Here is a 10,770-nt window from a genome sequence, read left to right as displayed (position 1 = left end):
TTTTTTTTTTTTTTAATGTGGAACTGGGGACTGAACTCAGGCCCTTGCGCTTGCCAGGGAAGCCCTTATTCCACTGAGCCATCTCCCCAGCCCCAGGCCCTTTTTTACATAGAAAATTACTAGGCTGGAGAGTTAGCTCAGCAGCATAAGCTCCAGCCTGGCAAGTATAAGGTCCTGAGTTTGATCCCCCATACCAAAACAAAAACAAAAAACAGATAAAAAGATTGAGGCCAGCTTGGGCAACTTAGTGAAATCCTGTGTCAAAACAAAACCATGCATCTAATATCTACCACATAAAACTTCTATGTTTTATCAACTGTTGTCAGGTATTGAGAAGTTTTACTTGTATGCATTCCTTAGAAACACTGCTAATAATTTACATCCAAGCAGTGTTTATTATATTTCACATGTTTTGATGTTTCCACCTACCATTCTCAGAAAAACTTTGGCAGCTATTTATCACTTTGAAAAATCCTCCCTGAACTGTACTGCAGTAATAGCAAAGTTTGATATTTAATATCTGTTAACTTGCTTCAGATATGCAAACTTTACTTTCAGAAACAAAAAAAGATGAGTACTATAAAAAAGTAGGACTAATCAATCAATGTTTGAGAAACCTTCACAGATTAAAAATAGCAAACACTACTTAATCAAAATAATTAACCCTACTAAGTGTATGTCTGAGTCCTTTTCACTTTTCACAAAGAGCTGTGCCACTGGGTACCTACCTGTCATATAGAAGTCTTTTATGGTCAGCTGAGGTGGGACAAGTGGGTCAGCAAGAAGCTGCTGGTTCACTAACTGCAGAAGAGGAGTAAGACAACAGTAACCGCGTTGAAACTCATATAAAACAAATATGATCACACCACTCACTACCCTGCACATGGGCAAGCTCTTACCTTGGAGAGCTCACTTGCTTGCTGAAAGTAATTCGCTCCTTCAACATCATCATATCGAACAAGATTAGGGGAGACTTGTTCCAATCTGTTCCTCACTTCATCCAGAGTATCATATGGGAGAGTAATACCTGCAATCTACACCAGAACACATGCCAAAACAATGACGTAAAGCTTAAAATGTCAGAAGCTGGGCATGGTGTCCTAGCACTCTGGGAGGCTGAGGCAGGCGATTCCCAAGTTCAAACCCAACCTAGGCATCTTAGCAAGACCCTGGCTCAAAATAAAAAAGGGCTATGGTTATAGCTCAGTGCAAAGGCCCTAGGTTCAAGCTCCAGTACCACACACATACAGAAAGTTAAGAGATGAGTAAAGTATGTGGTTAGGCACAAGGCATTGGGTTCAATCCCAAGCATAAGATTCATGATAAAATAAATGATTACAGCCAGGTGTGGTGGTGCATACAGTAGGGAGGCTGAGGCAGGAGGATCCTTGAGTTTGAGACCAGCCTGGGCTACAAAATGAGCTCAAGGCCAGCCTGAACTACATAGGAGACCTTGTCTCAAAGAGACAAAACAAACAAAAAACCAAGTTAGCAACATATTCAGATTCAATATAGCTTTTTTCTTTGGTACTGGCAACTGAAGTTAGGGTCTTGTGCTTGCTAGGCAGGCGCTGTGCTGCTAAGCTACACCTCCAGTCCTAGCTTTGTCTATTTTTTATTTATGTATTTGGTACAGGGTCTCACTATGCAGCTTGGACTCAGAGTGATCCTCCTATTTTCAGCCTCCCAGAACTGGGATTATAGGCATGCACCACCATGCCCCGTCTCAGCCAGCTCAGCGATAGGAATCAAACACTTGTCCCTGCGCTTGCCTAAGCAGGCACTTAGTCCACTGAGCTAATCATTCATTTTGTTTTGTCTTTTTGAGACAGGGTCTTGCTATGCAGTTCAGATTGGCCTTGAGAGCTCTTTTTGTAGCTCAGGCTGGTCTTGAACTCCAAACTATCTTCCTGCTTCACCATCCACAGTGCTGGGATTACAGGTATGGCCACTACAACCAGCACAAATCCTTATTTTCTAGCTGGGCCCAATGGCATACCTGTCTAATCCATCTACTCCAAGGGCTAAAGTAGGCTCCTAAATTCAAGGCCAACCTGGGCAACTTAGTGAGATCCTGTCTCAAAATAAAAATGGAAATGGGTGGGAATATAGCTCAGTGGTAGAGCACTTGCCTAGCACAGGTGAGGCACTGGAATCCCCAGGAATAAACACAGACTCACACGGACATACATACACAAACACACATGCATGTACACACAAACAACCACGACCACCTTTCCATTTTTGAACATTTTTCCTATAGACATTATTCACATCTTTGCTATTCTTCAGACTGACATGTTCCTTGAGTTTGAAAAAATCATTCTAATAAGCTAACATGTCCAATATCCCTTTAATACCATCACTAACAAATGCCTCAGTAATACCTCAGAGAGGGCTCGTATAATTTTCCAGTCTTCTCTTGCCAAGCCGGGAGGTGTCACTGCTACTTTGGTTTGCTGAGCTCTGCCCTCAGTATTAACATAAGTACCTGACTTCTCTGTGTAAGCTGCTCCTGGGAGAATAACATCAGCTATGGGAGCTCCCACATCACCATGATGCCCTGAGGAAAGAAGGAAACTGGCATAGCACATTTTAGGAAAAGCAGAGTCACTGCTGTAAATGACAACAGTATAGATCTTTTTTCTTTTTTTAATAGCTTCTTTTTAATTCCTGTTTTTTACTTTACTGGGAATTGAACTCAGGCCCTTGCACTTGCCAGGCAAGTGCTTTTTCTACTGAGCCATCTCCCCAGCCCCTCCGTTTTTTACTTTTTGCAGTACTGGGGACATTTGAGCATGCTAAGCAACTAATTTACAACTGAATTACACCTTTGGCCCTTAGTTCCCATGTAAAAAATTAGGATATTTTAAAAATTAAAGAGCAAGCGGCGGAGTTTGGGGTGTTGGGCGGCTTTCAGAAGTCTTCAAGCAGTTGCCATGTCAAGCAACACAGATGTTTCTCTTTCTTCATATGATGAAGACCAGGGATCCAAACTTATCCGAAAGGCTAAAGAAGCACCGTTTGTCCCTATTGGAATGGCAGGCTTCGCAGCAATTGTCGCGTATGGATTATATAAATTGAAGAGCAGGGGAAACACTAAAATGTCCATGCACCTGATCCACATGCGCGTGGCAGCCCAAGGTTTCGTTGTGGGCGCACTGACCCTTGGGTTGGGCTATTCCATGTATCGGGAGTTCTGGGCAAAGCCTAAGCCCTAGAAGAGGAGACGCTGCCTTGGACTCTGGAAGTGCTTGCTGCAGTTAGACATCTCATGTTGAGGTTACGTTTTTGTGTCAAAAATAAATCCTTGGAGTTGGTTCAAACTGTATTATAGTATCTGGAATAACATTTCTTCCTCGCAGCCTTGATAACCACGCTAGTGGTGACTGCTTCACTAACTGTGTCATTCAGGCTCCAGAAAGGTCACGTCTGTGCACTGGATAGCGTTTAGTCCACCTTCCCTCACCCCTCATGACAGCTCTTCCTGCGCTGGCCGGCCCTGAAGCCCTCTGCTCTGCTGCCGAGTGTCCCACACCCTGCATGTTGGGTAGGAGCCCCATTGACCCCAGTTACTGCAGTTTGTCCTTGTCTGCCTTGTGGACTGGGGTGACGAGTTGGTTTTTAGGACTGGCTGGCTCTGGAAGAACTCTTTCAAAGCACATGTGAACTGTAGCTTAGAGCCTCCCACAGCTGACACGTCCGTGCGTGCGTGCTCAACCTCGAATACTAACATGAGCGCTGCATTGAAGTCATGTTTATTTCAGAAACACACTTGTAAGCACGAGACTAGAGTAACTATGAATTGCAGCTTAGCTCTTTTACACTTGTAGAATTATATTTTTTGCTGCTGTTGTATTAGAATAATTTTTAAATGTCATCTTGAAATAGAAGTATTTACCTTAAGTGCTAAGTCACAGATAAAGAACTACTTTTTAAATGTGTGCAGTATGTTTCTCTGTAAGAATTATGAATGTTAAAACACTTTACTCAGAGTGCAAGCAGTGAGTGGTTTAGTGGTGAGCTGGCCGGTCCGGCATGACGCGCAAGCTCTGCTGTACCCCAGAATGGCTGTGAACGCTCGCAGAACCTCTTACCTAACCTGAACTCACATTCCGTGGTGACAACATCGTATCTGACATGTTATTAAAGTGGGTGAATACAAAAAAAAAAAATTAAAACAATAAAGGAATAAAAATTAAACCCATCTCATCCTGCTTCAATTTCCTTTCCTGCCAAAATTACTGTTAAAGTATTTGGTGTGCATCTTTCTACATTTTGTATATAAAAACAAAAGGACAAGTATCACACACAGATATAATGCCAAGTACATTCATGCTTACAAAGTAGAGATGCTCAGATATACTAGTAAAGGGGTCAGGGAGATAGCTCAGCGGAGTAAGTGCTTGCCTGGCAAGTGCAAGGCCCTGAGTCTGATCCCTGGTACCATCAAAAAAAAAAAAGATATACTAGTAAAATTTGCTAAAGCAGTCTTAAATGGTAGAAGCAAGCAAACTGTAGAGAACTATGACAGCAATAATACTAAACAAAGGAATAAATAGAAAATAGTATTCTGAAAGATCAGTGATCTCCCTGTCATGCCCTCCCGAGTGCTGGGACTACAGGTGTGTGTCGTCATGCCTAGCTCTATATAATGTTCTTTATGGCAATAAGAGCTTGTTATATAAAATAAAATGGAAGCTTGCAACACATTGCTGTTAAGATATCCAGGAATACACTATGTTCCATTTATTGCAGTAATTACATCTACAACAAGAGTTTAAGAAAATGAATCAAATGTAGAAAACTATAGTGCTATATTAAATGTAACTTCATTAACTGTCTTAGACCATAGGTGACTGCTCAACTCTTTACAGGTTGTATGAAAGTGCTTGCCTTGGTTAAGTAATACTAAATATTCTTTGAAAAGTTGATTTTTTTTTAAAATTTTATTTATTTGTGTGTGTGTGTGTGTGTGTGTGTGTGTGTGTGTGTGTCCAGCTCAGCCCACCAGGGGGTGGGGCTGGCTGGCATGTGGTGCTGGGGGATTGAACTGCAGTCCCTGTGCTTTGCTAAGCTTGTTCTAAGTAGGTGCTCCAGACCACTGAGCCATCTCCCCAGCCCCAAAAGTTGATTTTTAATTGTTATTGAATCCACTATATGAGTAAGCATACCTTTGTTCCTATTACTGGGCATTTAGGCTACTTCTAATTCCTAGTAAGTAGCACCTGGTAGTTGAGCACTAGTGATGGTACATGGCGATAAGCCCAGCACTCTGGGAAGCTCAGGCAAAAGGATTACAAATTCAAGTGTACCCCATGCAAATTAGCAATTTATTAATTTCCTATCTCAAAATAAAACAGAGAAAAGGCCTGGAGATGTAGCTTAGGGCAAAGGTGCTAGGTTCCATGCCTAATACTATGGAGAACAAAAAAAAGAGACAATTGTTTTCTTTTTTTTTTTTAATTTTATTTATTTGTGTGTGTGTGTGTGTGTGTGTGGCCAGCTCAGCCCACCAGGGGGCGGGCTGGCTGGCATGTGGTGCTGGGGGATTGAACCGCGGTCCCTGTGCTTTGCTAAGCTTGTTCTAAGTAGGTGCTTTAGACCACTGAGCCATCTCACCAGCCCCGAGACAATTGTTTTCAACTGCAATATCAACTACATTATAATACTGCCTATAATTTGGTTTTTAAAAACGAGGTCAGGGAGAGAAAGAATTCTCAAATGGAAAATATTCAGGCCACTAAGTGTACTGCCCAATAGTTTTTACTATACACAATGTGCAATTGTGTTCCCATATCACAGGTGTACTTACCTTGATAAATAATAAAACAATCCTTTGGCAAATCCTGTCGCGTGATACAACCGCCATCTGCTCCTAGGAGGAACAGCACTTTGGGGGGGTTCTTTCGAATTGCTTCCACCCCAGGCTTATATCCAAGGTCCAAAGCAGCTACCTGGCTCGCAACCCTAGAAAATAATCATGACATTCTAGCATACCTGTAGTGTTTTCAGTATAAACACGACTAATGCCTAATTTCTTTTATATTCCACACTATGAAAGGTCCTTTCTGAAACATAATATACTTAGGACTCTGTCTCTTCAGGAGATAGCTAATGGAAATTTTATATCAACTCTGTCATAAGTTTGACTCATTTGGGCCGGGGAGATGGCTCAGTTGAATAAGTACTTCCCTGGCAAGTGCAAGGGCCTGAGTTCAATCCTTAGCTCTGGAAAAAAGTTTGACTCATTTAATACAATAAAGCATAAAAGACATGTTAAAACTAGACATAAAAGGAAACTTAAGTGATTTAGAAAACTAAAAGGGAGAAATTTAAGGGCTTGGGAAAATAGCTCAGCAACATAAGCACCTGCCTGGCAAGAGCAAGGTCCTCAGTTTGATCCCCAGTACCAAAAAATAGAAAAGGAGAAATAAATTTATTTATTTTTATGCATTTAGTACAGGGCCTAAACGGTCTCACTACACAGACTGGACTCATAGTGATCCTCCTGTTTTCAGCCTTCCTAGCACTGGGATTACAGGTGTGTGCCACCACACCCAGTCTCAATCATCTTCTCAGTGCACCCCAGAGATGGGGCCGGCATGGCGCTCCGGGGATTGAACCCAGGTCCCTGAGTCTGCCTAAGCAGGCGCTTTAATCTGCTGAACTATCTGGCCAGCCCTGGAAAATGAGAAATTTAAACACCACTCAAAAAAAAAACCCCGTAATTCAGAGAAAGTCATTAGTATATCAGTATATACTCTTACAGAATATTTGTCTAAAAATATATCTAGTACTACTTTTTGTTGGCATTGGGGAATCAAACAGGGATTTGTACATGCTACTGAGCTACAGCCCTGACTCCTATTTTTACTATGAGAAGAGGTCTTGCTAATAAGTTGCCTATGCTGGCCTCAAGCTTTTGATCCTCCTGCCTGAGTCGTCCAAATAGCTGGGGTTACAGGTGTGTATTATTGTTGCTAGCTTTTATGGAAGAAGCCTAGAATAATTATACTTCAAACAGTAGAGTTGTTCTGGTCTACTTCCTACTGACAATCTTTGAGGACCTGTGGTATGTAATGTACATTGGTACAATCTTTCTAAAACAGGTCAGAAGCATGCATCAACAGCCTTAGGTAAGCATTCCTGCCCTCCCAGCCGCTCACTACATTATCTACAAATAATTAAAAACTGCTATCAGGGCCTGTGGTATATAGCTCAGCGGACTAAGCGCTTGCTCAACGAAGCGCAGGGGCCAGGGTTCAATCCCTGGCGCCGGTTGCTGCACCGGCCCTGCCCTCGGGTGCACTGAGCCAGCGATGGAGTCTGGGTGCGGTGGCGCGCATGCCTGTAATCCCAGCCATGGGGAGGCAGAAACCAGGAGGAAAAAAACAAATAAACAAACAAACTGCTATCAATGTACATCTTGTACATGCACAAAAAATATAGCTAAATAATTTATAGTACACTCATGATATTAAATAACTACTGAAGTATTTATAAAATTGGAGGGGTTCTTTTTTGGAGGTTTTCTGTTTGCTTGCTTTCAGAGGCACTACTGTTATCAGGCTAGTCTTAAAAAAAAAAACTCAATCCTTATCTTAGCCTTCCAAGTGCTAGGATTACAAGTGCTACCATCTTCAGTTATTAAGAATTTCTAATTATAGGAGAAAATTCTCATTTAGTAGTGAAAGCCAATGAAAATCAGGGTTTAAAATTGTATTCAATATGTTCCCAACAATGTAACTAAAACATTTTCTGAAGGAACAATAAAAAAGAACAGAAGACATTGAAAAGCAATAGTAGCTATCCATAAATGGTGGAGTAAGGGTTACTTCTAATTTTGCGTACTTCTCTAACTTTTCTGAAATAAATTTACATTACTGACAGTGGGGGAAAAAAAAAACCCTGAAAACCTTCAGCAGAATTCTTATATTACATTTTTTTTTAAAGGTGGAAGGTTTATTTCAGTTCATAATTTGTAGGTTTCAGTACCCAACTGTCTAGCTTTGTTATATTTTTTGTCATTTAGTCAATGCCAGAGACCTTGATGTTCTCTTTTGCTTTGTACTGGGGAATGAACCCAGGAAGTGCTGGGTTATATTTCCAGCACCTCCTGACTCCTTTTTTTAAAAAACAGTCTCACTTAGTCGCTTAGGCTGCCCTTGAACTTGTGACACTTCAGGTTCTACCACTTATATACCTGAGGATTATGGGTCATGTGTCACCATGCCCAGCATGTTTCAATTTTTAAACCAAGATGTAAGAAGACACAAAAAATATAACCAAATAGAATAAAAAGACATAAAGGAGATGGGAAGCATTCTCACTGAATACTTAAAAATACTTTTTTTTTTCTAAATTTTTATTTATGTGTATGTGTGTGTGTGTGGCCAGCTCAGCCCACCAGGGGGCGGGGCTGGCTGGCATGTGGTGCTGGGGGATTGAACCGTGGTCCCTGTGCCTTGCTAAGCTTGTTCTAAGTAGGTGCCTTAGACCACCAAGCCATCTCACCAGCCCCTTAAAAATATTTTTATAAATCATGGTAGCATTTTTGTAAATTAAATTTTTTCTCAACCCTATCTTAGATACTGTAAATACTATTATCTTCAGTTCTTCTTACACAGAGAATATGGTAAGTCATATCTGCAATGATGACAATGTTTTAAATTTCATTTTATTTTATCTTATTTATTTATTTTGTCGGAACCGGGTATTGAACTCAGGCCCTTGCGCTTGCCAGGGAAGCACTTATTCTACTGGGCCATCTCCCCGGCCCTTAAATTTCATTTATATATATAAATGCGGCCAAAAAAAGAAGGAAACAGTGAATCAGGAACACATACAAAAAACTACTTGAATTTAATGGTGTATAAAACAATTACTCCACAAACCTGTGCAGTATATTCATAACTTTCCAATCACCAGTCACACCACTAGTCACCCGGACCTTCTGTGCGATGCTAGAAACAGCCGCAAGAATTGCTGCTCCATCACTTCTTTGGAGAGCAGAACTGCCTAAAACCACCATTGGTTTTTGAGCTGCTTTCAATACCTATTTTAAAAAGCAGGGAGAAAAACTTTAATTTAAAAACATTACAAGGATTCTAAATACCCATATCTGCATCTACAATACTCTCTCAAATTTGAGCTATAACATGAAGAGTGCCTGATTTTAGTCAAAACATGGACACAAATACAACAAACTGGTTTAATCCAAAGCATCTTATGGATATTACTGTGATGGCTGAGTGAATATCAAATACAACAAGCTACAATTATAAAAGTAATGTTTCGGCACACTTGGAATCCCAGCTCTCTGGAGGCGGAGGCAGAGAGATCACCATGAATTTGAGGCCAGCCTGAGCTTTACAACAAGACTTGTGTTTCAAAAAAAAGGTAATGCTTACCTTTACACAAGTAAGCAATGGGAATGAGATGCTAGGTATCCTCCCTTGGTCAAGAAGAGTCTGGGGAAATACCCCTCCAGAGATTCAGATGGCAGGCAGGAGTAGACTATACCATGCTTAAGCCCTGTACTTCCTCATCACACCCCAAACTGGCAAACAGAGGCAGGGATTCCACAGCAATTCTCTGTGTGCTAAAAACTACAGACTTAGTGGAAGATGGCCTAGTAAAAAGTGAGTTGAAGAATATACACCTCACTTTCCCACTCATCCTGTAATTCAAATATTAGGTGACAGTCAAAGAATGAGCCTGAGAATTACACCTAAAAGACACAACAAACAGTACCTTCATTATAAAATCAATTTCCCAGAAAACATTATGAATTCAGGCCAGGCATGGTGGCACACACCTAAAATCTTAACACTCAGAAGGCTAAGGCAGGAGGATCACCACAAGTTCAAGGCCAATCTGGCCTACACAGTGAGTACAAGGCCATCCTGAACTACAGAGTGAGAACATGACTCAAAAAACAATAATGAGGGCTGGGGAGATAGCTCAGTAGATTAAGCGCTTGCTTGGCAAGCACAAGGTCCTGAGTTCAATCCCCAGTACTGCAAAAAAAAACCAATAATGAAAAAAATTCAAAGCAACATAGCCACGCATGGTGGTGCACACCCATCATCCTAGCACTTGGAAGGCTGATGAAAGAGGATTTTCAGTTCAACTTGGACTACATAGTGAGACTCTGTCACAAAAAGAAAAACAAAACAAAAACACAATCAATACATTCTCACCTTTAAAATAAGAGCTCAGAGAAAATGATACAATAGAAATACTATCCAGGAGATATTCATCATAGAATTCAGGAAAGGAATGTAAAAAAAAAATTAGAGATGAAAACCACCCTGCAAACACAACTGCAAATAGTTATAGGAAATAGACTATAGTCGATTATTCAAAATAAACTAAAAAAAAACCAAACCAAAACAAAGAAAGGACAGATGAAAGAGATCCAATATCTGCACAACTAATAAAGAGAACAAAACTGATGGAAAATATACAGTATTTAAATCTACAATAGAGGCCAGGTGTGGTAGTACATGCCTATAATCCCAGCATTTAGGAGGCTGAGACAGGGGGATCATTGTATGATACCACCCTTCACTACAATGTGAGTTCAAGGCCAGTTTAAACTGTATAACGAGACTGTCTCAAAATGATCAAAGAATATTTTTAGGGGCTGGGGAGATAGCTCAGTGGAATAAGTGCTTGCCTGGCAAGTGCAAGGGCCTGAGTTCAATCCCCGGTTCCGAAAAAATATATATGTATGTATATATATATATTTTTTTTTAATTAAAT

At 40.7% G+C, this 10,770-nt stretch overlaps 1 protein-coding gene and 1 pseudogene across 1 annotated transcript in view; one reads left to right on the top strand and one right to left on the bottom strand.

The window, feature by feature from the left end:
* Positions 1-10,770, bottom strand: part of Ndufs1 (NADH:ubiquinone oxidoreductase core subunit S1) — a 34,638-nt gene that overhangs the window by 2,492 nt on the left and 21,376 nt on the right. The window contains exons 12-16 of the mRNA XM_004626640.3: positions 8,898-9,058; positions 5,816-5,970; positions 2,388-2,563; positions 900-1,034; positions 729-801 (exon numbers count right to left, since the gene is read on the bottom strand). Coding sequence (XP_004626697.1) covers positions 729-801; positions 900-1,034; positions 2,388-2,563; positions 5,816-5,970; positions 8,898-9,058 — 700 coding nt within the window. The remainder of the gene's footprint in view (positions 1-728; positions 802-899; positions 1,035-2,387; positions 2,564-5,815; positions 5,971-8,897; positions 9,059-10,770) is intronic.
* On the top strand, positions 2,889-3,461 carry LOC101566897 (annotated as a pseudogene).

This window comes from Octodon degus, unplaced genomic scaffold, assembly GCF_000260255.1.
Source record: "Octodon degus isolate 3935 unplaced genomic scaffold, OctDeg1.0 scaffold00016, whole genome shotgun sequence".
NCBI lineage: Eukaryota > Metazoa > Chordata > Mammalia > Rodentia > Octodontidae > Octodon > Octodon degus.
The sequence above is the reverse complement of the archived record's forward strand: the minus strand, read 5'-3'. Positions and strand labels throughout refer to the sequence as shown.